We start from the raw sequence: 22691 nt of genomic DNA on the forward strand, positions 1-22691 counted from the left end.
GTCGTTGCCTGGCGGTCGACTTGGCCATACCAACGGCTCTCGAAACAGATCACGTGCGATTCGATCCGATGAGTCCGTACATGGATCATCTTGGTCGGATCTCGAGCGGGGTGCAGGGTTGCATGAAGCTAAGCCATGCTAATAGTCTTAGCAAAGCTTCTCTTACGGCGGAGAAGCTTTGACATCAACTCCAAAAAAGTTCCCGAAGAATCATGAGCTGGATTTCCTTTCTACGTTTGGTACAAGCCGCCGCCAATCAAACGCCTTTGAATGCCATGTGTCCACTATCTTACGACGCCTTGCAAAGTACGGATAATATCCGATCAAAGAGGAAGAGGGGAGAGGAAACTTTCGATGGGTTGATATTTGAACAGGCCGGACAGTGGAGCAGCGTGGCGAAGCCAATCGTTGGCGCAGCGCGGACCCCTTTCGTTAGTCATTGCGGCGGAGATTTTGGTATATGTATTATCGATCCAACTCTCGCTTATTCAATGATGCGAGTAATGAGGCCGGTAGCGACAGTGCGGCCGCCCTCACGGACGTTGAAGCGCTGGCCAACTTCGACACAGGAAGGGTGGTGGACCTCGCAAACCATCTCGACGTTGTCGCCAGGCATGATCATCTTGTCCTGCTCGGGGAATTCCTCAGGCCAGGTCAGGCATGCGGATTCGTCTACAAACATTAGTGACGAGTAAGTTGCTTTGAGGGATCTTGTCTTACCAGCTGTGCGGATGAAAACCTGGGGACGGTAGTTGCTGTGGAAGCCAGTGTGACGGCCACCCTCCTCCTTGGTGAGGACGTAGAGAGAGGCGAGGAACTTGTTGTGGGCCTTGACAGTGCCGGGAGCAGCAACGACCATACCGCGCTTGACGTCATCACGCTTGATACCACGGAGGAGAAGACCAGAGTTGTCACCGGCTTGGGACTGCTCGCAGGACTTCCTGAAGGTCTCAATGTCGGTAACCTTGGTCTTGAGAGGGATCTTGTTCTTGCCGACAAGCTCGATCTCCTGGTCACGCTTCAAGACACCACGCGAGACACGGCCGGAGACGACGGTACCACGGCCGGCAATGGAGAAGACATCCTCAACGGCCATGAGGAAGGGCTTTTCGAGGGCGCGCTCGGGGGTGGGAATCCAAGTGTCGACGGACTCGAGCAGCTTGTCAATCGACTCGACACCAATCTCGGGTTGCTTGCCCTCGAGAGCGCAAAGAGCCGAGCCCATGATGATGGGGGTCTCATCACCGTCGAAGCCATAGGTGCCAAGAAGCTCCCTCATTTCCATCTCGACGAGCTCCAACATCTCCTTGTCCTCGACGGCGTCGACCTTGTTCACGTAAACGACAATCTTCTGGACACCGACCTGGCGGGCAAGCAGCAAGTGCTCACGAGTCTGAGGCCTGCGTTTGTCAAAAAATGTCCACCCTGAGCTGTTTTGCCACCTACATTTGACCATCCGAAGCAGCGACAACGATGATGGCACCATCCATGTTGGCAGCACCAGTAATCATGTTCTTGATGTAATCGGCGTGACCGGGACAGTCGACGTGTGCATAATGGCGGTTGTCGGTCTGGTACTCGATGTGGGCGGTTGCAATGGTGATACCACGCTTGCGCTCCTCGGGAGCCTTGTCAATGGCACCGTAATCGAGGAAGTTTGCGTAGCCCTTTTCGGCCTGACGCTTGGTGATGGCAGCGGTCAGGGTGGTCTGGTGTTGTTAGAGCAAGCTCATGGGTGGAATTGAAGGTCGAGTACCTTGCCGTGATCGACGTGACCAATGGTACCTGAGATAAATCAGCATCTAGAATATTGACTAGAGTCTAGGAAACTACGCACCAATGTTAACGTGGGGCTTGTTACGCTCAAAGGCAGCGGCATAGTTCCTGACGAACTGCGACGATCCGTTCAGGCCCAGAGTCGACTGCAGCGGGTTGACGCCAGAGCGCACGCGCAGGGCGGCGCGGGAAGAGCGCATGAAAGTGCGTGCAAAGGCCGACATGGTTGCAATGGCGATGGCCGCGATGCCTCGAGCTTGCCGGTGGAGGAGCGGAGAGAGGAATTGGGGGACGGGGATGCAAGAAGCTGCTTGACGACGGACAGAGAGTCGTTGGGTGGCACTCGAACATGACAATTTCTTAGCGCGATGGCGACACGTGATCAGGTCTGCGGCGACGGAAGAGCCATGCGGAGAATAATCCACCGCCGGTGCCAACCCATCAACCTCAATTCCACCAGAAACCCGCCTCTGACGGAGCTCTTAGCTGACGCTTCGCCTCCAATCGCTTCCATCTTTCCCTGTATCGGCACGCGCCCTGGTCTTCGTCATCACCACACGCCTACCGAATACCCGAGGTCCCGCTTCCCGCAGCCCGTCTGCCATATCTTGTCCTCCGTCAACACCAGCACCCATGTTCCTCCGAGCTTGTTCAAGACGCGCCTTTTCTCCGACGAGCTGCAGCTTGCGGACCTGGCCTTGTACCGCGATGCCGCTGAGGGCGAAAATTATGAGACCCGTATTACTGAAGCTCTCCGTCGCATCTTCGCAGAGCTAACTCGCCCTGCAGTTCTCCACCATGGAGCAGTCCGACGACCCTCTCCTGCAGCCGCAGCCCGAAGACGACCCCGACGATGTTCTGTTCGATAAAAACTACGGCGTGCGCACAATTGAGCTCAACCGACCAAAGAAACTCAACTCGTTGAACGGCTCCATGGCCCGCAAGATTATTCCCAGACTGCAAGAATGGAGCAAGTCCCAAATGACCAACGTCGTAATTGTAAAGGGAAAGGGGCGTGCTCTTTGCGCCGGAGGTGACGTTGCGGCATTGGCTCAGCAGAACAGCGAGGGTCCTGAGGGCCAGCAGAAATCAAAGGACTACTTTGCTCTCGAATACAAGCTCGACCATCTCATCGCCACGTACTCGAAACCTTACATGTCCTTCATGGACGGCATCACAATGGGAGGCGGAGTCGGCCTCAGTATCCACGCACCTTTCCGCATCGCAACCGAAAACACTGTCTTTGCTATGCCCGAAACGACCATTGGCTTCTTCCCCGACGTTGGCGCGAGCTTCTTTCTCCCCAAGATGGACGGAGGCATGGGCATGTACCTCGCCCTTACGAGCCAGACGCTGAACGGCTGGGATTGTTTATATCACGGCGTTGCGACGCACTACATCAACTCGGCCCAACTTCCTGACCTCGAGAGCCGTCTTGGGGAGCTGATTTTCAAAGACTACGCCTCAAACGACGAGCGCTACCGCATCATCAACAACACCGTCGAGGAATACGTCACCGAATCCGAGCTTCCGAAACCGAATCAATCTGGTTACATCCGCTTTGCCATTGACACATATTTCGGCCCCAAGATGGGCAGTGTCGCGGAGATCATGGACGCGCTGCGCCGGGTGGCGGACCCGTCGTCGAAATTCCATCCAGACATCGTCCAGTGGGCAAAGGGAACGCTGTTTACGATGGAAGAGCGCTCGCCGACTTCGTTGGCCGTGACGTTTGCCCAGCTCCGGTTTAGCCAGCGCTGGAGCATCGCGGAGACGTTTGAGCGCGAACATTCCATCGCCTCCAGATTCATGGAGCACCCCGACTTCGTCGAGGGCGTCAATGCGCGGCTGGTGCGCAAGACCAAGGAGCGCCCGTCGTGGCAGCCCTCGCAAATCGCCGACCTCGCCGAGCAAGACATTGCCGCGTTCTTCAAATTCCCCCAACAGCCCGAGCTGACGCTGCTCAACACTGCGGGTCAGGACTACTCCGAGTATCCCCACGCGTGGCTCGGTCTGCCGAGCGAAAAGACAATCATGGAGGAGAGGAAGAAGCACGACTCCGACAAGCAGTGCCTCAGGGCCGTGCTGGCGAGCACCAACTACAAGTTTGGAGTCAAGGAGAAGGTGCTGGAGGTGCTGGAGAGGAGGAACTTGTTGCCCGAGGAAGAAAGATGAAAGATGAAATATGCTTGTAGTGTATAGAGCCGATTAAGAGCGCGGTGCATCAAGAAATGGAATAACCAACACAATGACTGCCTATCCATGTATTCCACATGACAAGGACGTCTTTTCAATTGGCTCAAGCGTGTATATATCACAGGCAACCGCCAACGCCTCCCAACCTCCCACCTGTTACTCGATCGGCGGGAAACAGGCCAATCCAAACCATCCCCTTTTGCTCCCTTGATCCTCATTTACTGTTCACGTATGGTCCAGCCCTCATTCCCAAGACGAAAGCAAGACGAACAAGTGCAATGGCAAAGCGGAAGCAGAAGCAGAAGCAGAAGAGTTTACGTTGGACGCAGTTGCTCGTAGCCGCCAAACCCGCAAATAAAACAGCACTACACGTACACATACAAAACATACACGCACACATATCCAACACGCTGTCCCATCAACACACCTACCCATCGCCCGCTTAATCTCTTCCTTTCCTCTTCCCCTGGTAAGCACGCGGCACCGCAACAAAAGCCGCCGCCGACGCCGCCATCGCGCAGTGGTGCTGGCGATCGTGACGGCGATGGTGATGATGGTGATGATGATAATGCGGCATGTGGTGTTGGAGGTGGCGAGACACCAGCGGCGCAGATTGGCAGCGCTGGAAAGTGCAGTGTGGTCCGGCTTTGAGCGGGACGGCGCGCGCGTGGTGTTGGTCCAGGCGGCCCTGCGCATCCACATGCACAAGTTCATCTCTGTCCGCGTTGCCAGCAGACTCATCGACGGCACTGGTGTCGTTGTCGGTGTCGTTTGCATCATCGTCGGGGTGGACGGACCTGGAAACGGAAGCAGGGCCAGGGACAGCAGCAGCATCATCCTCACTCTGGCCGTCATCAAAATCCGAGAGAAACGACCGGTGCATCGCCGGCGGCGTAAGAAAGTCGAAAATATCGCGCATGCCCTCGTCAACCACGCCGGCAGATTCGGGTATGGATGTAGCAGCGTCGCCATGTTGCTGCGGCATCGATGGCAGCGGTGCCGCCACGTCGTCCTTCTCTTCTTCCTCCGAGTCCAGCGCGTCGTAGTTACTCAGCCCGACGGCACTGGGCGGCGGCGATGGATAGCTGGTGTTGCTACAGAACCACACTGGCGCGGCGGCGGCGGCGGCCTGTGGTCCACCTGTACACTCCTTTTCCTCGGCGCAGCGGCGCTCGCAGTCTTCGACGTCGTGGCTCGTGGCAGCTAGGCGCCGGCGCGGGTCTGAGTAATGTCCGGGCACGACGTCGTTGACAGGACTTGCCACCGGCCGGGTCGACGTGACGGGGCTCAGAAGCCCGTCTTTGAGCGCAGCCATGCGGCGCATCTGGACGCCCTCTTTCAGCAGCAGCTCGCGCTCCTGGCGTTGCTCCTTTTCCCAGCGGAGGTTGGGGTTGCGCTGGCACGCGGCGTCCATGCGCTGCTGGACGCGGTTGAGGACGGCGGCTTTGCGCAGGAGCAAGCAGGAGGACGACGGCGATGGAGAAGATGCGGAGATAGGTGGCTGTGGCAGACGCTGCGAGGGACGGAAGATTAAGATGGCGGTTCTGCGGTGGTGGTTGCTGGTGCGGTCCGGCTGGGACGAGGCGCGTGGTGTTGAGAAAGGGAGGGATAGGGGCGATGTCGTTAGGGACAGACGAAGGCGCCGTTTCTTGCGGCTGGGACCGCTGGGTGACGGGTCTGCGAGAGCGCGCTTTCGGGAGAGCGTGGATGAGCCGTTGATCTCGCGGCAGAAGACAAATGGCGGAGTTGATTGATGTGTTCCGAATGTAAACGCCATGGGCGACGACGACGTTGAGAAAGACATGATTGTTCTCCGGTGGGGCTTCGCTACATCAACGTCGAGCTTTGTCACGAGAGCTCTTGCATTTGATGGTGGCGAGATGTAAAGTCATTCCTGCAGCAAACGAAGCCGCAATTCAGTAGGAAAGAGGCAGGTTGGAAGAAGACGTGTGAGAGATATAGAGATATTGAGATATTGAGACACAGTAGGAGAAGAAGGAACAACGGGACGATGAGGAAGTCAAGGAAACAGGATGCACGTCTCAACACGGCAGCAGTGTGGCGAGGCTCTATACTCACGGCTGTCAGGTGGCACATACCCGGACTAAGCTGGTCGCGGAGAAGCTTGATGCTGAAGATGCGGGGAACACACCAGCTGGACCGGCGCGCAACCGCTGCTGGCGCAACCTTTTCGACCACTCAAAGGAGTTTCTGGGCATGGACGATCCCGGCTCGAAAAAGCTGACGTTGGACGGAACAGTTCGCGCTTGATGCTCGTTGGACGTGCTCTGTGGTCAAACGCGAGCTGGCGCAAGGAAAAGTAAGTGTCAAAAAAGAAAGCAATGCAGAGAATTTTTTTCCATGCCATTTCTAGCATCTGGGCGACATTGCTCTTCAGCTCAGGGGAAACAAGCATTTGCAGCCACCGTAAATAGCAAAGAAAGATGGTCTGGGGTATCGATACCAACCCACCTCATCCAGTCATGGGGAGCGTAATGTAAACACCAATTGCTCTATTGGCCGCCCGGCAATGCGGCTTTCAAGTATGATTCTATGCTCCGTCGTCCTTTAAGAAATAACGAGCCTCGATCTTCCGCATGACCTTGTTGGTTTGTTCAGCCAAACTCAAAGTCAGAATCTGTAACAAACGTCAGTCAAAGGGTCCGGTCCGCCCGGAAAAGAGCAGACTGACCGTGTGAGGAAGGATCCTGGCCAAGTGCGCAAAGAAGCCCTTGTACACTGCCAAAAGACCTTCAGTCTTGACAGTCCTGAACAGGCAGTCAAACGCGCCACTGTACAGGTTGCCCGTCTGGTTGTACATGCGGCTCATGACGGTGTCTGGGGGATGCATGACACAACACACGACGAAGCCGGATGCAGTGCTACTGGCGAGGTGGAGGGCCGGGCCTTCTTCCATGCCCAAATGCCTCACGAGACGGCGCTTGGCGAAAAAGTAGGTTGGGAGTTGGACAGAGCTACCAAAGCCTGTCCGAACCATGGCGGGCCCAACTCCGCGATACAGACCCTTAACTCCCTCGTGTCCATAAATCTGCTTCATGCCATCCCAACCATTTTTATACTTGTGCTGCGTTCCCACAGGCAGGAAGGGGGAATAGGACTGCAGGCGGGTCTTGATGAGGAAGAAGGGCGAGCCAGCCATTGCGCCTAGGATACCGGAAGACGCGCCAGAAAAGATGTTAATGCCAAAAGACTGAAATTTTGGGTCCTGGTAGAGAAGATGCGTAAGGGTCCCACGAATAGGCTCGTAGAAGCCTAACCGACATCCGTTGAGCAGAATTTGGTATATGTACTGGGTGGTTTCCGTCAGCTGCCGGAGGATCGAGTGCGACGGTCAACTCACGGCGCAATTGATTCCGCGAAAGAGTCCCTTGGGTCCTTCATTCTTGAGGATTACGGAGATTCCGTGCAAGACGCCGCGGTACATTTTGGGGGCATCCTTCTTGGCTTGGAGCTCTCCCTGCAATTGTAGGCTGTTGGAGCTCGTCAGCTCCTCTGTCGTCGTCGGCGGGCAAAGGACACGGCGCACCGGATTTTGACCGTCTCGAAGCTGTGGGTGACGGTGACGGCACCGCAAGCGGCGATACCGCCAGCAATGAAGGATCTAGAGACATCAGCTGGGTGTCGAATGATGTCGCAGTTGGGCGCGCAGGCGCTTACCCAGCAGTTGTCGACATGGCTCAGAACAGTTGAATGCTCTACGCCGGAGAACTGGATGAACTTGACACGTCAGGCTGTCCTCCGGCGAGAGAGCGGAAATATGTAGGGGGAGAGATGACGGCGACAAGGCGGCGGATAATATTCAATTGACTGATTACCAAATAGGTGCTGGAGAGAGGATCTATGACAGCGGAGCGGGCCTGGTAGCTGGACGGCCGATGTCGGAGCTGGGTGCTCGGCAAGCGGCGGGCCGGGCGGTGAGGTTGTGCAGAATCGATGCGCAGATCAACCGCAGCCGTGAGGTCATTCCCGTCGCAACTCTCAACTTTCCGCCCTCAGGCCGAGGAACGCGTCCCCCTGCTCCACCACGCGCTCGCCCAGTCTCCGCCATGATCTGAATTCTTTGACGCCAATCCTATCATGGCCGCTGGCGCTTCCTCCACTCCCGGCGGAGCTCCGCAGACGCAAAAGGTCAGCGAAGTCGTCGCCTCTTTTCGTCCCACCAAAGTATGCCCGCCAGCCCGTCTCCATCTGCGACCTCGCGCTAACCTGTCAGCTCTTCCGCGCCGAAAGCCCCAAGACCTCGGTGACATCGCTCGACTTTGACGACTCGGGCGAGCTCGCCGTCGTCGCCCGCGACGACGACACGCTGCAAATCTACAACTGCAAGGAAGGCAAGCACGCCAAGGAGCTGAGGAGTCAAAAGTACGGCGTGCACCTGGCGCGCTTCACCCATCATGCCCAGAGCATCATCTACGCCAGCACAAAGGTCGACGACGGCATCCGCTACCTCTCCTCCCACGACAACTCCTTCATCCGCTACTTCAAGGGCCACACCGACACCGTCACCTGCCTCTCCTTGAACCCGTCCAACGACACCTTTGTCTCGTGCTCCACTGACAACACCGTTCGCTTATGGGCGCTCAATTCCCCCCATGCTCAGGGTCTGTTGAAACTGCACGCGCCGCATTTGGCAGCTTACGATCCCTCGGCCAGCGTCCTTGCCATTGCTTCTCCCCCGACACAGAGCATTCTCCTCTACGACCTCCGCAACTTTGACAAGGCGCCCTTTGCCACGTTTGATCTCCACGACATTGAACAGCAGTACACCCCTGGCGCAGGGGGCCACAATTGGTCCAAGTTGGAATTTACCAATGACGGCAAACACTTGGTATTGGGTACCACTGGTGTCGGTCATTTTGTGCTAGATGCGTTTGAAGGCACCCTCTCATACTTTTTGGCGCGGGACTCGGGTCCCTCTGGACGCCGTGCTGCTGGCGAGTATTCGTCCGCAGAGACAGTTGCTGGGCAAGGCGATCTCTGCGTCTCCCCCGACGGTCAGTACGTGATTGGTGGCTGCGGCAGCGACGAATTGCTCGTCTGGGATATTCACTCCAGACAGCCGGACAATCGAATCTTGAGGCCTTTTACAGATCTCCCGGGCCGCGGAAGGGCCGCCATTGTGGGCTACAACCAGCGAATGAATTTGCTGTGCTCGGCGGACAAGGACTTTATGATGTGGCTGCCAGATCCTGATGCTGCATGATTTGAGGGATGGCCGTCCAGAGCCACGGTGCATTGTTTGGAGACTTGGAAATGGGGCGCAAAGGCTTAAAAGGAGTGATCCATAGCAAATATGAGAATAATATATACCCTAGAAGGGCCAGACGCAAATTCACGAAGAAAGTTGAGGTGTGGAGCTGGATTGCGGGGTGGAAAGTTGTTGCCGGTACCCATGGTGGGAACCAACACCGTGCTAGACGACGATTCCTGGCTCGGAGCTTCCCACCACATGTCCACTCCACAACCATGAGCTCCTCACAATCCTACAAAGGTGCTCCAAATGCCGGGCTCCAACAGCAGCAGCGGTCCATGACGACGGGCTTCCGCTATCCATCCAATCGCAAAACCATCTACGACCGGAACCTGGGCAGGAGCAAGAATGCGGAGCTCAGTCGCGCCGCCTTTGCGTACCTCTTCGTGGAGATGATATCGTACGCCCAGAGAAAGGTGACGGGCATTGCGGACCTCGAAAAGAAGTACTTGCCACTCACCAGCCTCATGGAGCACCTCTGACGCCCGCAGACTCAACTCGCAGGGCTACAACCTGGGCCTCAAGCTGCTCGACCTCCTCTCAGCGCGCTCGCCGTCGTCGCTCACCGCAAACCCCAACCCGACCCGCCCGACGCGCATCCTGCCGCTGCTGCAGTTCATCACGACGACGCTGTGGAAGCACCTGTTCAACCGGCCGGCCGACGCGCTGGAGCGCTCCACGTCGGCCGTCACCGACTACATGATCACGGACAACGCGCCGCTGGTCGTCGAGTACGTCAGCACGCCGCGCGAGATGAGCAGCCTCAATGTCGCCGCGTTCGTCGCCGGCATCGTCGAGGGCGTCTGCGACGGCGCGGGCTTCCCGACCAAGGGGGTCACGGCGCACTGGGCAGAAGACGGAGCGGCGGCGGCGGCGGCAGCCGCACCCGGTGAGGCTGCTGCCCCGGTTAAGGACATGTGGCCCAGCAAGACTATCTTCTTGATCAAGTTTGACGAGCGGGTCATTGAGAGGGAGGAGCTCTTGGAGCGGGGGAGGTGAGACACAAGGTCAAGATAGACGGACAGATGATAGGGCGAGGCGAGGGCGGCTGAGGGCATGGGCTGGCGTTATCACGATTCTCGGCGTTTATGGTCATACATACCTACGCCTGTGCGGGCGGCTACGGTTGGTTTCTGGTTCGAAGCAGCCTCTGGGCGTGCCATCTGATACTCTTTTTTCACCTTACCTTGCCGGACGCTCTGCGGAGCGCGCGGGCTGCCATGGGCTTGGGCATTTTGAATCATTGAATTCAGCACGTACATACGAATTGAACGACTCAAAACACGTGGTCTCTGGCTGGTCTTCGATTTCCGGGAAGCCAGAATGGGATGGCATGAGCTCAACGGGTTGCAAGAATCAGGAAATTGTCACTATGACGGAACAAACCTCAGGACAAGGTGTCGGCAGGTCTGAAAGGACGAGGACCCTACGGAGTGTGAGAGTATGAAGCCTCCTCCGACAAAGACTTGAATTGACATCTACGCGCATAGATTTGGCCCTCTCGAGCCCTCCCTAGGATCGCCCAGACCAAAGGAACCGCTTGCTGGCGAGCATGTGCTATCCCTCATCCAGCTCCACTACCATCCAACGGCCAGCCAGTCTTCGCTCCCAAAGCACCTGTCAAGCCGAGCCCCTTGGACCTAGCTCTTTCCAATCTGATACGCGTCTCTTCAACAGTCGTTTGTCACCCTAGGTGCTTTAAAACATCGCTCGATGCTTTCCAAAAAGACACGAGTTTCTTAAGTTCCTGATCTTTCCCCCATCCCGTCCCGGCACGTTGTCGCGTCTGTCTGTCGTCAAAGCTGCATCTCTCGCCCAATCCACCCTCGTCCGTCCCGTCTCTCCCTCTCGTCCGAGTGATTCCCCGGTGTCGAGAAAGGAATACCGCTGAAGAGCAAGCGTAAGAGCAGAACAAGCGCCCGCCGTCGTTCTAGCGACGAGACGTCTTGTGGTAAGCGGCGAGACGCGCAAGTGTGAAGAAAGAGCTCGGAAGCCGGATCGATTGCGCCATCCATCTTTCGTTCTTCCATCGCGTCGTCTCTCTGTTTCTGCGGTTGTCACAGTCAGTCAATCGTCAAATTGTTGAATGACCGGGCGAAACGTGCCTGACAAGCCGCTCACACCACACTCCTCCTCCTCCCGCTCCTCTCCTTCCTTGACGAGCCGTCGCGTCCCCACGCGAAAAGCCTCGATATACGGCGATGGTGCTTGCGCGGCGACGGCGGGCTGTCCTTCTGCTGCTGCTGCTGCTGCTGCTGCTGCTGCTGCTGCTGCGTGTTGGCGGCGAGAAGGGTGTTTGAGGCATCGATATTGACATCGAGGCGATTTTCTCTTTCCGTCGACCGTGCGGACGGCTCGTCTGAGGCAGCTGGCGGCGCGGCGGTGTTTTGGTGATGGTGGTGTTGCTGATGGCCGTGGCGCAAGACCTCAAACGTGCCCGTGTCGCTGTGGAATATGACCTCCTCCTCCTCCCCCTCCCCCTCCCTCTCTCCCTCTCCCTCCCCATCCCACATCCCCTCCATCATCCTCCCCGTCGGCACCAGCGGATACAACCCCTCCCCACCTCTCAGCAGCGGCGCCCAATACCCCACCGCGCCGGGCGTCGGGTTCTGATGCAGCGCCGGGACGAGGAAAAACGGCGTAGCGGCGCACAGCGAGAGGGCGATTTCGGTGGCGATTATTGTGCTGTAGGTTGGTGAGGGGGTGAATGGGGGGCGTGGAGGCATTGGACGTGTTTGTGCGGTTGGTGTTGGTGTTGCTGCTTTGGGTAGAGATATTGGTGTCGTTGCTTTGGGCAGGAACGGTAACGGTGAGAGGAGAGGTTTTGAGGGCGGTGCTGCGGCTTGGGAGTGCATTCGTGGTCGTGGTGCGGGTTGTGGTGCCGCCAGTGAAATGTCTATCTCGCGCGCGACGATGCCGCTGTAGCTGAGATGCCGGGTGTGTTCGGACGTGGAGGTAGGCGGGTGCAGTCGAGGCAGGTGGGCCAGCCTATTGTTGCTTTTGTTGTCGTCCCGGTCAGCGGTTTGCGGCATGCTAGACACATAGGTTTGTGATGGCGCGAGAGAGACGCACACACGCGGTCGATTCCTTGGTCAATCAACCAGAAGCGGAGCGGGGCGAAGAGAAGCGTTGCCGGGCGAAACAAAGAGTAGAGCCGTTATTGAGCGACGACCTGCCTGCCTGTGCCTACCAACGAACAACTCTCTTTGCACGGGATGGAGATGGGCATGACGGAGGGAGGGAGGGAGGGAGTGAAGACAGGTGAACAGGCGTTGTGATGGCAAGCAAGGCAAGGTAATATTGTGTGCAGCTAATCAAAGCAAAGCAAACTACTTGCTTGCTTGTCAATCGTCAGCTATCAATCATTCGGCCAAGCAAGCAAGCGAGCGAGATGGATGGAGTTTAGTATGACGCAGTGTCCTGCCACCAGTACATACCTTATCCATCAGATGTACCGATTACCGTCTCTCTCTGATACATACGAGCTGGTGGCGAGGAGAGCAGAGAGATGTGCTGAGTGTAGAGAGTGCATCGTCATGGCCAAACCAATCATCGACCTTACAGAGAGGGAGAAGGGAAACCTAACACCATGTCCTCCAAGTCTTCCCCTTGCGGTGCCCTTCCATATTTTCCCGTCATCCGTGCTCACTGACTTTTACATCACAGAGCACTCCGCCGGCATCTCAACGGTACCTCTGACTCTCCAGCGCTCAATTGCTCACTCCTCACAAGCGAAGCAAGCATTCCGCAATCTGCTGTCAAATTCGTTCTGGCTCTGTTCTATGGTATGGTGGCGACCGTACCGTGGGTGCCATGTCTGTCTGTCGATTCTGTCCCATCCCATCCGATCATCCACGCACGCACACACGTGCCATTAGAGACGAAGTAAGCCACCATCTCTCTTTCCAGCCAGACATTGAGTGAGTGCACTCCCTCCCGGCATGCCAGAGGCCAAACGTGATACACCCGCCTTTCTCTCCCGCTCGTTTGCCATGGCGTGCCAATGGAGTATGCATCGGTCCTAAGCAAGGCACTGAGGTACTGCACTGTACCAGCCATGCGTAAGTCAGCAAGCGCACGCCGAGACGCAGCAAAGAGCAGCGAGTAGAGCCAACATACCGACGGAAAGCCAAAGCAAAAGACGGAGAAAAAAGCCCATGGGGCGTGCCGACGTGCCAAACAAGCGCAGCAACCAGCCGAACAGCGAGAGAGCCAGCCGAAGAGCAGACACCGGACCAGACCAAACCGAGCCGAGCCGAGCCGAGCGTCCATCCCATCCCATCCCATCTCATTCGACGCTCACTCGTCCTCGTGGATCCTGGTCTCGTTAAAGACGCGCCATTCGAATGGGCTCAGGCGGTCTTGCCCATGGACGTTGCGCAGCACCAGAGAGTTGGAGGGCTGGTGGCGACGGGCGTCCTGCTGGTGGTGGTGGTGCGAGGTGGAGGTGGCGGTGGTGGCGGCCGGAGGCGCGGCAGAGCGACGGGAGAAGAAAGAGCACTCGTAGTCACCGTCGGAGTACGACGGGCGGTACTCTTCGTAGTGGTGGTGGCGGGGGCGGCTCTGGGAGGCTCCGTGTGCTTGTCCGGCGTAGGCGTACGTTTGGGAGGCTCCATGGCCCTGTCCACCGCTGGCGTACACTTGGGAGCGTTCATGCTCCTGCGGCTGCTGGTGGTGCTGCTGGTGCTGCTGGCCACCCTGGCTCACGTATGCCGCGCTGTCGATGCGCTTGGGGAGCTCGCCGACGCCGTACAGGCCGTCGAAGAGATCCGCGTCCGGCGTCAGGGGCAGCGGGACCGACGAGGTCTCAGGCTCAGGCTCGGGCTCGGGGTCCTGGCCGGGGCACCAGTCCGGCCGCGCGCCAAACTCGGCACGCCAGCTGAAGTCATGGGCGAAGTAGCCGGCGGCAGGGGGCTCGCCGTGGTCAGGGGCGCGGCGGTGCTGGGCGGGGGTGGCGGGGGCGGCGGTGGTGGCGGTCAAGGTTGAGGACGACGTGGCATTGTCGTCCGGCTGCTCGTAGCGCGCCAGGTGCCTCATGGCCACGATCTCCTTCGGCTGGGAGGGGACCGGGTGGTGCAGCTCCAGCCGCGGGTCCTTGAACACGACCAAGGCGGTCTCCATGGTGCGACGGGCGGCGCTGCGTTCGTCGGACATGGTGTCTGAGGTCGAAAAAGGTGCGAAGTTAGGGGGGCCGAGGGGGAAAAACGCAGAGATGACGATTGAAAGACGAAAGGTGCGAGTGTGAAGAGGAAGCAAAAGATCGAATCGGCTGGAGAAATAAATGCAGGGCATGACACACAGGCCGCATCGCCGAGGCCTGGTGGTTGTCGCGTCGACGGCATCTTTGTCGTCGTTCGTCCACTTTGGGACGTCCGTTGTGGTGGTCAGCGCTCAGAACGGCAGCGCACGGCGGGCACCACCCAGACACCTCCACCAGGAAGGTAGACAGTGCTGCTGTGTGTGCGGATGGGTTGGAGTATTCCCTTTCATGTTCTGTGCTCTTTTGCTCAAGTCTTCTTCTCCGCCGCGAGAACGTCGTCAGTGTGTGGAGTGCGATCCGCGCGATCCCGCGATCCCCATTGCGATCCCCGCCACGATCCCACCAAGGCTCTTCTGTTCTCTCACTATCTCTCCCGTCGTTCTGCCGAGCAGGTCTTTCTTGATGTCCATCTTCTGTTGAGAGCCATTCGTGCCAGTATCCTCTGAACAAAGGGGTTGAAAGAAATTGTACAGACTGATCTAAGGAAATATATATAAGGGAAAACTCGTGACCACCAGGACGCCAGAGGGACAAATCAAAAGAGGAACAATTGATTTGGCTCATGTAGGACACAGAGGTGTAAAAAGTAAAAGATGAAAAGAAAAAGGGATAGGTCCCCCTTGGACCCCTTCCCCTGCCAAGCACTCCCCCTCTTCGACCGCCTCCTACTGAAACATGTCGGCACCATCCCTCTTCCACTCGTCAAGCAACACCATGCACTCGACGGCAGCATCTTCAACAATGCTATCCATCTTGATGTCGTTGCGATCATAGCCAAACGGATCCTCGAGCTGATGGCCGATGCCGTCGATGCCGTACAGCGTAAAGGCGATCAGGGCGACGATGAGCACGCTCCACCAGCCAAACTCGTTGACGAGCGAGAACGGCAGCATCGTGTTGTACAGCGCCAGCACCTGCTTCATGTGGATCAGGTGCGCCACGGGGATGGGCGTGTGCCGGATCGTCTCCATGCGCCCGTACGCCGCTGTGATGCTGTTGAGCTGCACCGACAGCTGCGACGCCTGCGGCCCGTGGAACCACCCGCGCGCAACGCCCCGCCGCACGTACGCCTCGCTCATGACGAGCAGCTGCAGTGGCAGGCCAAGGCCGCGGTCTTCGTGTGCATAGAGGTCCGGCGGCAGCAGCGCCGAGAGGTCCGGGTAGAGTGCGGCTGGTGTTGAGCCTGACAGCGCGTACTCGGCGCGCAGGTTGTGCTTGATGGCGTACAGCACGGCGAGCAGGATGCGGACGGCGCGCTCCGTGTCGGCGCGCTCGGGGGACGAGGCGTCGCCGGCGAGGAAGGGCGCGTGGCCATTTGCCTTTTGATTGCCCCCTCCCGGCGTCGTCGGGGTGGTCGAAACCAGCGTGGTGGTCTGGCTGCTGGACAAATCCAAGCTCGCCACAGTAGCCGAGACGAGAAACGAGCGGGTCAAATTGCGGACGGCCGTCGTGCACTCAGTCAGCAAGTTGCGGCCCGTCCAGAAGCGGTCGTAGCTGGTCTGGTTGCGGAAGACGAGCATGAGCGAGATGACGATGCTGATGCTCGGGATGATGCTGCTGGGCAGGCCCAGCTCGCCCACGTAGCGGTCCAGGTACACGATGAGCGCGGTGAAGAGGGCGTGCAGGCACACGGGCACGAAGATGTTGCCGTGGATGGCGCCCTTGATGAAGCGCAGCACCAGCGGCCAGCGCCGCGGCTTGGCTCGCGACGAGTGGAAGAGCGGGTGGGTTGAGGTGCGGCGGTGGTGTCGTGGACGGTCGCGCGGTAGGTCCCGCGGGAGCATGGTTGGTGGGGGTGACATGATGCTGCTCGAGCAATTGGCGTTGTTGTTGCTGCTCTGGGCGGTAGACAATTGAAAGGGGGGATGGGATGGATGAGAGCAGAGAGTACGGGACTGAGATTGCGTGTGATAGAGAAAGAGAGGCAAAAGCAAAAAGCAAACGTCGAGCAGAGAGCAGTCAAAGCAACCAGAAAACAAGCAGAAACGTTGTATGTAAGTACCCAGGTCGTCCCGTCCGTCTACTGACGACCCCAGTCTGTTTGAGCAAGCAACCCAGTCAAGTCAGTAGCTCGCAGCAGCACAGCCGTCGTCTTGGTGGACAGGAGCCGAGAGAGATGGAGGTTGGGTAGAGGAGCGGTGAGCGACAGAGAAGCAAGCCAACCAGGCGAGACAATATCGTCGGTCGAGTCAGTTGGATGATCAGTTCTTCAGGCTGAAGAGGCAGACGATGGAGAGAGACGCCTCGATAAGGGTGCCCACAGCTTGCAGCAGCAGCTAAGCCTAGAGCAGAGCAGAGCAGAGCACAGCAGCGCACCGAAGAATGTTTGGAAACGTGGGGGAGAGGGAAAGGGAACATGGGCCACTTGGCGGTGCCGGAGACGTTTCAGCATCGGATCGTGCCCCGCGCCGGCATGTGATGATCGCCATGTCTTTTCTCGCCCTCTCTCAAAAGAATTGAAGCTATTGTCTGGTGTAACTCATGCTTGATGTTTGTGCGTCGTGTGCGAGCCATGCGGCGCGTGCAGCTGACGGCTGTGCCTGACCCTGCATCTGTGGTTGTTCTCCTCCTCGAACAGACAAACATTTGCAGCAATGCTTGCGAGTTGGAGACCCCGTCCGTCTACATATACCTACCAATCACCCAAGAGTTCTCTCTCTCTCCTACTTCACCTTCTCAATCACCTCTACGTACCCTTATCCAGCTCAAGACATTCATAAAGAAATCGAAGCAAAAGAAAACAAGAAAAAATACTGTGTGCCGCCGCCAGCCACCGAAAGCCCTCACACAATGACCTCGAGGCCCCCTACCCCTGCAATCGCAGACGGTACATTATACTGTACTTACTCGCCATCCCTCCGTCTGCTGCACCGCTACCCAAAAAGAACGTGTGGCGCCACGCGCGGCAGGGAATGCTGTAAAGCAGCCAAGCCTGTAAGCCCCCCTCTAAAAAGTTTAGTTTGCATGGCACAGCACCCACCAACCGCACGTCACGACACGACGACACATGCCTCCTCTGCAACAACAACATCACTCGACGAACGTCACTACAGCTTTGGATAATCTTGAATCTTTATTCGACTCCTGCCCTGGCCAACTGTCTGTACCTCACGCGCCCAGCAGCTCCCTTCTAACCTTACCATTCTCCCCAGCGCTTTTGCTCTCTTGTCCCTGATGATGCAGTTTCGTCGTCCAGGTGCCCATGCCCGATAAATGTAAGAAGCAAAATCCCTCCAGCCACCACGACCTCTCCTCGTAGACCATTTCTGACCCCTGACACTCGCCGGGTATTCGCATCCACCCTCTTGACCAACACTCATCGCCTCCATCTTCTAACCAATTCCTAATACTCCTCCATGTCCTCGTCGCCGTCAGCCTTGGCCCCTCTCCCCTTGTCCGTCTTGACCCAGTCGACAAACTCGTCGATGACGCCCGGCCACGCCGCGTCCTCGCTCCAGAAGCCCAGCGTCTCGTCCTGCAGGCTCTTCTCTGCAAAGTTGAACAGCTGCTCCCACATGTCCTTGTTGACGGTGCGCCGCCACTTGCTCTCCAGGAACTCAATCCACCACTCGAGCCAGGGCGTCGTCGCCGTCGTCCAGTGCAGGCCGCTCGACGAGAAGAGCAGCCGCCAGTACTCGATGGCCTGCTCGAGCGGAATCGCCTTTTGGCCCGGCGGCCGCGCAATGACGAACGTGTGCTTGTAGACGCGCTTGAGAACGGAGCGCGAGGACGGGTCGTTGAGGGAGCCGCGCAGTTGCGAGATGGCCGACTTTTGCTTGTCGAGCGTGTCGGCTCTGGCGATTTTTGAGGGTTAGCTACAGATCACACTTGGACGACGCCTCGAGCTACTACTTACTGGCGAGCGGACCACCCGTCGACGAAGCCCTTGCGTGTTATCTCACCCATGGTCGGGCTCTGCACCAGCTCCATGGCCACCAGGGCGGCAATGTCGTCCAGCGGCACGCCCAGCGCCTCGAGGTACTGCATGGTGCCATCGACGCCAATCGTCTCCTTCTCGGCCGGGTTGTCGAGGTATGTGTCGAATATTCGGTTGAGGTTCGTCTCGAGAGTCTTGTTGCTCGCGCTGCCGCTCTGGTTGAAGTAACTAGTGCGCATCTTCTTAGTGCCGCTCGTCGACAGCGAGTTGGTGGCCTTGCGGCGCGGTCGAGACATGGTGGGGTAGAGTGGAGGAGGGTGTTGCTGTTGGGGAAGAAGTGAAGGCAGGTGGATAGATAGGTGCAGCGAGCAGTGGTGGTGGTGGTGGTGGTGTGCGGTCGGGTAGGGCGAGGAGGAGCACCACGGCGGAGGCGTGCTTGTCGTGGTGTTGGTCTGTCCTTGACGTGGTGCCTTGCCTTGCCTTGCCTTGCCCGTGGTGTGGTGCAGTTGGCGATGCGGTAGGAGCGACGCGACCAGCACCCAAACCAAAGCCCGCCGCTGCAGTTTCCTCGAAATGAAAAGTGCGCCCGAATAGGTGGCAACCGCCGCGCATGCAGGAGCTTTGTAATTGTGGAGAGAGCAAGCACCAAGGTGCCTACGATACGCTCTTGTATCTCCCCACCACATGAACCTGTCCACGTCCAATTCACCTCGTGCTGTGCGCGGCGGCCATCTCCAAACGACCCCCCAATGCAGTGTGTGTGTATGTGTGGGCTACTACGAAGCAAGAGGCACGTACCCGTTGATGGCTTGCTCCGCATTCCAGTTGTGGTTCCTCAGAATCTGCGACGGTCAGCAGCGGGCTCGACACGGTCGTGAGGTGGGCATCCGCCGAGGGGCAGGCGTACTCGAGCGGCCGTGGTCCGATCGCTGTTTGTGAAGCTCACGACCTGCTGGATGGCAGCCTTTTGCGCGGCCGTGTATGCGGGAGGCATGGTGAGCTGGCCGGGGCTGCGGAAAGGACTGGGGAGAGCACTCTGCAGGCGGTACGGAGAAGAAGGACGAAGAAACGCAGCGCAACAGAGCAGCGGAGGGCTGCCGGGATAGCGGCAGTTGGGTTGGTGGTGACAGTGAGTTGCCCCTCGCGGGCGGTGACGCACCGGCTGCTGGTATTTTGATAAGATACCATCGGCTCCGAGCTCGCCCCACAAGGATCGGTCCATCTACAAGAACTGAACCATTCATAAACGACAGTCCATTCCTTCTCGCCCGGCATGCGTTCCTCGTTACCAATGCTCAGACAAAGCAATCATGCCCAAGGAGAGAATAGCAGATATTAGCCCAACCAACATTCCTCTTGCAATGCCATCCCAGACCGACCACCAAATGCAATTTCCTCCAGTCAGCCGTGCAAGCGTGCTTGCGTCAAGAACCAAACAAGGAGACTAGCTACGTACAAAGGATACAGCAGACAGAAACGAGATGGGGAAACGACGGCACAAGGGTGCGTGTAGGGACTTGGTAGAGAATGGAGAGAGGAGTGCTGCTGTGGCGGCAGGGAAATGCTCCATCACGCTGCCCTCCTCGCTGGTCAAAACTTCAAAACAGCCTTTGCCTCGTGGTATCCACAATAAATCGTACATTGCTCAGACGTCCACACTTCGCCATGCGCTCCTTAGTCGCCCAAGGGCATACCGTCGACCTCCTCGCTCAGCGCGCGCCAGTTGTCGGCCTGCAGTTCGCTGTACTTGACGCGCTCCTGGCTCCAATCCTGGTGGAGGCGACTGACGTGGTACATGGACGTCTGGAAAAAGGTGATTTCATCGCGGAGGCATTCCTTGATAAAGACGCCGCGCGCGTGCTGGTTGACAATCGACTGCTTGTCCTGCGAGGCAATATCCCGTTAGTCTTGAACACGCCATGCCAAAGTGTTGATGATGCTCACCTTCACAATCGCCTCCTCTACCTTTTCTATTTCCCCCGGCTTGATCAAATTTTCAGGCTTGTTGCGGATCCCCTGCAGCTTGGTTTCGTTCAACTTGATCCGACGCTCCAGTTGCGGGATGTTATCGCGGTCGAGACGATCCCGGCGGTCAAAGAGGTCGCGCATGCTGACCAGACAGTCCCTCTGCCTCTTCAAGTCTTCCAGCACACCTTCGTCCCATGCCCTAGCCTCATCCTCCAAAAGACTCTGCGAGGCGTGGAGATGTTTTGCCGTCGAGTTGAGGCCATCATTCAGCAGAGGTACTTCATTGGTGTCGTACGCATACGTGTCGCTCGAAGCCTCGGTAATGGCTTGCAGCGCGAGGCCAAAGCGTTTGTAGTCGGCAGCCACGCCCTCATTGCGCTTACACAGGCGCTCCATGAGCTGGCAAAGGTTGATGTACATTTCGGCAGAACGGCGTACGCCCATCCTGACCGTGTCGAACATGTCCTGCAGCTGCGGTGGCAGATTCTCTTCGAGCTCGGGTGGCAGAATTCGTCCGGTAAACTCGTCCTGGACTGAAATGGCCGCCTGCTTTCTCCAGACTGCCAATTCCTACTCATCAGTTAGCACAAGTGCGTTGAGGGAACTAAATGCGTCCGACTTCTACCGTAGGGACTGTGAGGAACATTATCACGAGTTGTTCCTGGCTCAGTACAGTGTGCCGGACGAGCGCATTGGCAAAGCGACTCAAGCCCCTTCTCCGTCTCTCGACAAACTGCGCATCGGCACCAATGTAATTTCCGTTTACTGGGCTGCGTCAGCATCTCACACTTGGGCCTCGCGGAATGCAACTTACTGGCAGGCCTTTTTGGCGGAAGCAACGGCAACTGACGAAAGGGGTATCTCTTGTGCAAGCAATCCAAAAGCCAAACAAAATCGCTATATCTCCTGACCACGCTGCTGTTCCTCTTCGCGCTGTTGACCTGGTAGTTGCGGTGTTGGAACAGGAAAATCCCCTCCTTCTCTGGTATCGTGGTGATGGTGATGATGTCGTCTGCTCCGATGTTCACCACTGGGTTTCCTCCAAGAGACCTCCCCAGGCCCGTGGGATCGTCGTCCCCCTGGCCAGATCCCGCGGGGGCACCAAAACCTTGACCAAGGCCTTCGCCGCCAAATCCCCCTTCAGGAACACCCCCGTAGCCACTCCACGCGTTCCCAGTATTCCCGTTGGACCCTATATGTTTGGCTTGGTTGCCGTTGCTGGTATGTTCATCGTCGCCGCCTGCCGTCGTAAAGGCGCTCGTGGTCCTCACGGGCAGAGATTTGACCGCGCCGTTGGGCCTCGGGGGCGTGACGTGAGAGTGATCGTGGGACTTGTGCATCTCAGGGCTGTTCCAAGGGTCTGCGTCTAGGCCAAAGGAGGTCTTGCGCATGTCGCTGGTGCGACTGGGAGGGGTCACTGGCGGTGCCTTTGCAGCTGGCGTGGGCGGCGTGGCGGGGAACTGCGGAGGAGCCGTTTCCATGGCTGTTTCTTGGGCATTTGTTGGTTTGCGGACGTTGAGGCGCGGTACTGGGAGATCTGAAGGTGGGTGCACTGTGAGACTGCGCTGTCTCAGAAGCGAAATTGAAAGGACTTACTCTTCCTGCGCTCGTCGACCCCGTCAAGAGTGATGTCCTCGCCCTCTTGCGCCAGCCCTATGAGAGCCAGCACTACATTGAATTCGCCGCGGCCAACTCCTTCGACCGGCTCCTGTCCATTGGGGAACACGGTTTCTAGGATCTTGCCCTGCGACTGGGGGCCGAGGCCGCTTTCGCTCAGCAGCTTCTTGACGCCTTCAAAGCTCACTGTTCCTTCGTCGTCGTCTTCGATCAGCGCGTCGTAAACGTCGGCATATCTCTCGGGCACCTCGTTGTTGGATAGCAAGGTCTTGACGAGGTTGTTTCGAGCAGCTCTCTTGGGGGTAGGCAGAGCCCAAGGAGAATCGGAACCATCTAGGTCATCGGCGAAAAGACTCGAGCCCTTCTTGTCTTGACGCGCTGATTCCTCGTCGAACAGCGCCGACTGTTTCGCAGGCGGGAGTTCGTCCGGTGACGAGCCGAACAGCGACATGGCGGTCAGGACGGGGTCGATGGCCAAGGGACGACGGTTTGGGTGGTGAAAATGGAGATTGATGTGTGGATGAACAAATCAAGGCTCTGGAGAGTCTCCAGCCTCCAAGGGCAAAACAGATGGGCTCGTCAAGGGTCGTGTGCTCGAGATACAGCGCGGCGCAGCACTCGACCGGCTTGAGGGTCCTACGCAATCGCCGGCCGCTAGGAAGCTCGGGCCAGTTGTTTTTCCAAGCTCACGTCTGTCGCGACCCAACCCAACGTCCATCTGACGT

General features: G+C 57.8%; 12 protein-coding genes across 12 annotated transcripts; 4 read left to right on the forward strand and 8 right to left on the reverse strand.

Annotated features, from left to right (window-relative positions):
* Position 1: 1 nt before the first annotated feature.
* On the reverse strand, positions 2–2351 carry J3D65DRAFT_140697 (elongation factor Tu GTP binding domain-containing protein). The gene is made up of 5 exons (XM_066793986.1): positions 1838–2351; positions 1757–1785; positions 1447–1709; positions 721–1400; positions 2–672 (listed from the first exon to the last, which is right to left on the reverse strand). Exons 1-5 carry the CDS (start codon positions 1998–2000, stop codon positions 485–487), a joined length of 1323 nt encoding a protein of 440 aa, XP_066650950.1. The 5' UTR covers positions 2001–2351; the 3' UTR covers positions 2–484.
* On the forward strand, positions 2222–4278 carry J3D65DRAFT_639873 (mitochondrial 37S ribosomal protein mS47). The gene is made up of 2 exons (XM_066801754.1): positions 2222–2514; positions 2566–4278. The coding sequence occupies exons 1-2, from the start codon at positions 2410–2412 to the stop codon at positions 3949–3951; spliced, it is 1491 nt and encodes a 496-aa protein (XP_066650951.1). The 5' UTR covers positions 2222–2409; the 3' UTR covers positions 3952–4278.
* Positions 4045–6010, reverse strand: J3D65DRAFT_639874 (uncharacterized protein). The gene has a single exon (XM_066801755.1). The coding sequence runs from the start codon at positions 5774–5776 to the stop codon at positions 4415–4417; it is 1362 nt and encodes a 453-aa protein (XP_066650952.1). The 5' UTR covers positions 5777–6010; the 3' UTR covers positions 4045–4414.
* A 513-nt stretch (positions 6011–6523) lies between these two features.
* On the reverse strand, positions 6524–7667 carry J3D65DRAFT_607105 (putative mitochondrial oxaloacetate transporter; the record flags this gene model as incomplete). Its single annotated transcript, XM_066798478.1, has 5 exons — positions 6524–6610; positions 6665–7300; positions 7334–7463; positions 7520–7594; positions 7651–7667. 5 exons carry the CDS (start codon positions 7665–7667, stop codon positions 6524–6526), a joined length of 945 nt encoding a protein of 314 aa, XP_066650953.1.
* Positions 7668–7964: 297 nt separating this feature from the next.
* On the forward strand, positions 7965–9354 carry J3D65DRAFT_662363 (WD repeat-containing protein-like protein). Its single transcript, XM_066802625.1, has 2 exons — positions 7965–8157; positions 8207–9354. The coding sequence occupies exons 1-2, from the start codon at positions 8071–8073 to the stop codon at positions 9194–9196; spliced, it is 1077 nt and encodes a 358-aa protein (XP_066650954.1). The 5' UTR covers positions 7965–8070; the 3' UTR covers positions 9197–9354.
* Positions 9355–9436: 82 nt separating this feature from the next.
* Positions 9437–10410, forward strand: J3D65DRAFT_140856 (NO signaling/Golgi transport ligand-binding domain-containing protein). Its single transcript, XM_066793988.1, has 2 exons — positions 9437–9689; positions 9736–10410. The coding sequence occupies exons 1-2, from the start codon at positions 9460–9462 to the stop codon at positions 10241–10243; spliced, it is 738 nt and encodes a 245-aa protein (XP_066650955.1). The 5' UTR covers positions 9437–9459; the 3' UTR covers positions 10244–10410.
* A 1316-nt stretch (positions 10411–11726) lies between these two features.
* Positions 11727–12481, forward strand: J3D65DRAFT_639887 (uncharacterized protein). Its single transcript, XM_066801756.1, has one exon. The coding sequence runs from the start codon at positions 11952–11954 to the stop codon at positions 12171–12173; it is 222 nt and encodes a 73-aa protein (XP_066650956.1). The 5' UTR covers positions 11727–11951; the 3' UTR covers positions 12174–12481.
* An 829-nt stretch (positions 12482–13310) lies between these two features.
* Positions 13311–14853, reverse strand: J3D65DRAFT_140860 (uncharacterized protein). Its single transcript, XM_066793989.1, has one exon. It carries the CDS (start codon positions 14534–14536, stop codon positions 13544–13546), a length of 993 nt encoding a protein of 330 aa, XP_066650957.1. The 5' UTR covers positions 14537–14853; the 3' UTR covers positions 13311–13543.
* A 316-nt stretch (positions 14854–15169) lies between these two features.
* J3D65DRAFT_560996 (Bestrophin/UPF0187) lies at positions 15170–16288 on the reverse strand (the record flags this gene model as incomplete). Its single annotated transcript, XM_066797495.1, has 2 exons — positions 15170–15823; positions 15920–16288. The coding sequence occupies 2 exons, from the start codon at positions 16286–16288 to the stop codon at positions 15170–15172; spliced, it is 1023 nt and encodes a 340-aa protein (XP_066650958.1).
* Positions 16289–16434: 146 nt separating this feature from the next.
* Positions 16435–16945, reverse strand: J3D65DRAFT_140862 (uncharacterized protein). The gene has a single exon (XM_066793990.1). The coding sequence runs from the start codon at positions 16860–16862 to the stop codon at positions 16563–16565; it is 300 nt and encodes a 99-aa protein (XP_066650959.1). The 5' UTR covers positions 16863–16945; the 3' UTR covers positions 16435–16562.
* Positions 16946–17445: 500 nt separating this feature from the next.
* J3D65DRAFT_639893 (Cullin binding-domain-containing protein) lies at positions 17446–19507 on the reverse strand. The gene is made up of 4 exons (XM_066801757.1): positions 19289–19507; positions 19180–19223; positions 18361–18609; positions 17446–18298 (listed from the first exon to the last, which is right to left on the reverse strand). The coding sequence occupies exons 1-4, from the start codon at positions 19373–19375 to the stop codon at positions 17848–17850; spliced, it is 831 nt and encodes a 276-aa protein (XP_066650960.1). The 5' UTR covers positions 19376–19507; the 3' UTR covers positions 17446–17847.
* Positions 19508–19622: 115 nt separating this feature from the next.
* Positions 19623–22663, reverse strand: J3D65DRAFT_141090 (sorting nexin Mvp1). Its single transcript, XM_066793992.1, has 5 exons — positions 21946–22663; positions 21164–21886; positions 20969–21114; positions 20326–20919; positions 19623–20265 (listed from the first exon to the last, which is right to left on the reverse strand). The coding sequence occupies exons 1-5, from the start codon at positions 22415–22417 to the stop codon at positions 20056–20058; spliced, it is 2145 nt and encodes a 714-aa protein (XP_066650961.1). The 5' UTR covers positions 22418–22663; the 3' UTR covers positions 19623–20055.
* Positions 22664–22691: the final 28 nt, after the last annotated feature.

Source organism: Phyllosticta citribraziliensis (genome assembly GCF_038025025.1).
Source record: "Phyllosticta citribraziliensis strain CPC 17464 chromosome Unknown J3D65scaffold_13, whole genome shotgun sequence".
In the NCBI taxonomy this organism is placed as follows: Eukaryota; Fungi; Ascomycota; class Dothideomycetes; order Botryosphaeriales; family Phyllostictaceae; genus Phyllosticta; species Phyllosticta citribraziliensis.

Bases quoted from the DNA above. Each gene is read 5' to 3' on its own strand.
- J3D65DRAFT_140697 (XM_066793986.1), bottom strand. From the start codon at position 2,000: ATGTCGGCCTTTGCACGCACTTTCATGCGCTCTTCCCGCGCCGCCCTG. The intron at 1,786-1,837 runs GTGCGTAGTTTC...GATTTATCTCAG, and splicing joins CAAGCCCCACGTTAACATTG to GTACCATTGGTCACGTCGAT. The intron at 1,710-1,756 runs GTACTCGACCTT...TAACAACACCAG, and splicing joins GTCACGTCGATCACGGCAAG to ACCACCCTGACCGCTGCCAT.
- J3D65DRAFT_639873 (XM_066801754.1), top strand. From the start codon at position 2,410: ATGTTCCTCCGAGCTTGTTCAAGACGCGCCTTTTCTCCGACGAGCTGC. The intron at 2,515-2,565 runs GTATTACTGAAG...CTCGCCCTGCAG, and splicing joins GGGCGAAAATTATGAGACCC to TTCTCCACCATGGAGCAGTC.
- J3D65DRAFT_639874 (XM_066801755.1), bottom strand. From the start codon at position 5,776: ATGTCTTTCTCAACGTCGTCGTCGCCCATGGCGTTTACATTCGGAACA.
- J3D65DRAFT_662363 (XM_066802625.1), top strand. From the start codon at position 8,071: ATGGCCGCTGGCGCTTCCTCCACTCCCGGCGGAGCTCCGCAGACGCAA. The intron at 8,158-8,206 runs GTATGCCCGCCA...CTAACCTGTCAG, and splicing joins CCTCTTTTCGTCCCACCAAA to CTCTTCCGCGCCGAAAGCCC.
- J3D65DRAFT_140856 (XM_066793988.1), top strand. From the start codon at position 9,460: ATGAGCTCCTCACAATCCTACAAAGGTGCTCCAAATGCCGGGCTCCAA. The intron at 9,690-9,735 runs GTACTTGCCACT...TGACGCCCGCAG, and splicing joins ATTGCGGACCTCGAAAAGAA to ACTCAACTCGCAGGGCTACA.
- J3D65DRAFT_639887 (XM_066801756.1), top strand. From the start codon at position 11,952: ATGGGGGGCGTGGAGGCATTGGACGTGTTTGTGCGGTTGGTGTTGGTG.
- J3D65DRAFT_140860 (XM_066793989.1), bottom strand. From the start codon at position 14,536: ATGCCCTGCATTTATTTCTCCAGCCGATTCGATCTTTTGCTTCCTCTT.
- J3D65DRAFT_140862 (XM_066793990.1), bottom strand. From the start codon at position 16,862: ATGTTCCCTTTCCCTCTCCCCCACGTTTCCAAACATTCTTCGGTGCGC.
- J3D65DRAFT_639893 (XM_066801757.1), bottom strand. From the start codon at position 19,375: ATGCCTCCCGCATACACGGCCGCGCAAAAGGCTGCCATCCAGCAGGTC. The intron at 19,224-19,288 runs GTACGCCTGCCC...TGACCGTCGCAG, and splicing joins ATCGGACCACGGCCGCTCGA to ATTCTGAGGAACCACAACTG. The intron at 18,610-19,179 runs GTACGTGCCTCT...GATGCGCACTAG, and splicing joins GCGGAGCAAGCCATCAACGG to TTACTTCAACCAGAGCGGCA.
- J3D65DRAFT_141090 (XM_066793992.1), bottom strand. From the start codon at position 22,417: ATGTCGCTGTTCGGCTCGTCACCGGACGAACTCCCGCCTGCGAAACAG. The intron at 21,115-21,163 runs GTAAGTTGCATT...GACGCAGCCCAG, and splicing joins TCCGCCAAAAAGGCCTGCCA to TAAACGGAAATTACATTGGT. The intron at 20,920-20,968 runs GTCGGACGCATT...ACTGATGAGTAG, and splicing joins TCACAGTCCCTACGGTAGAA to GAATTGGCAGTCTGGAGAAA.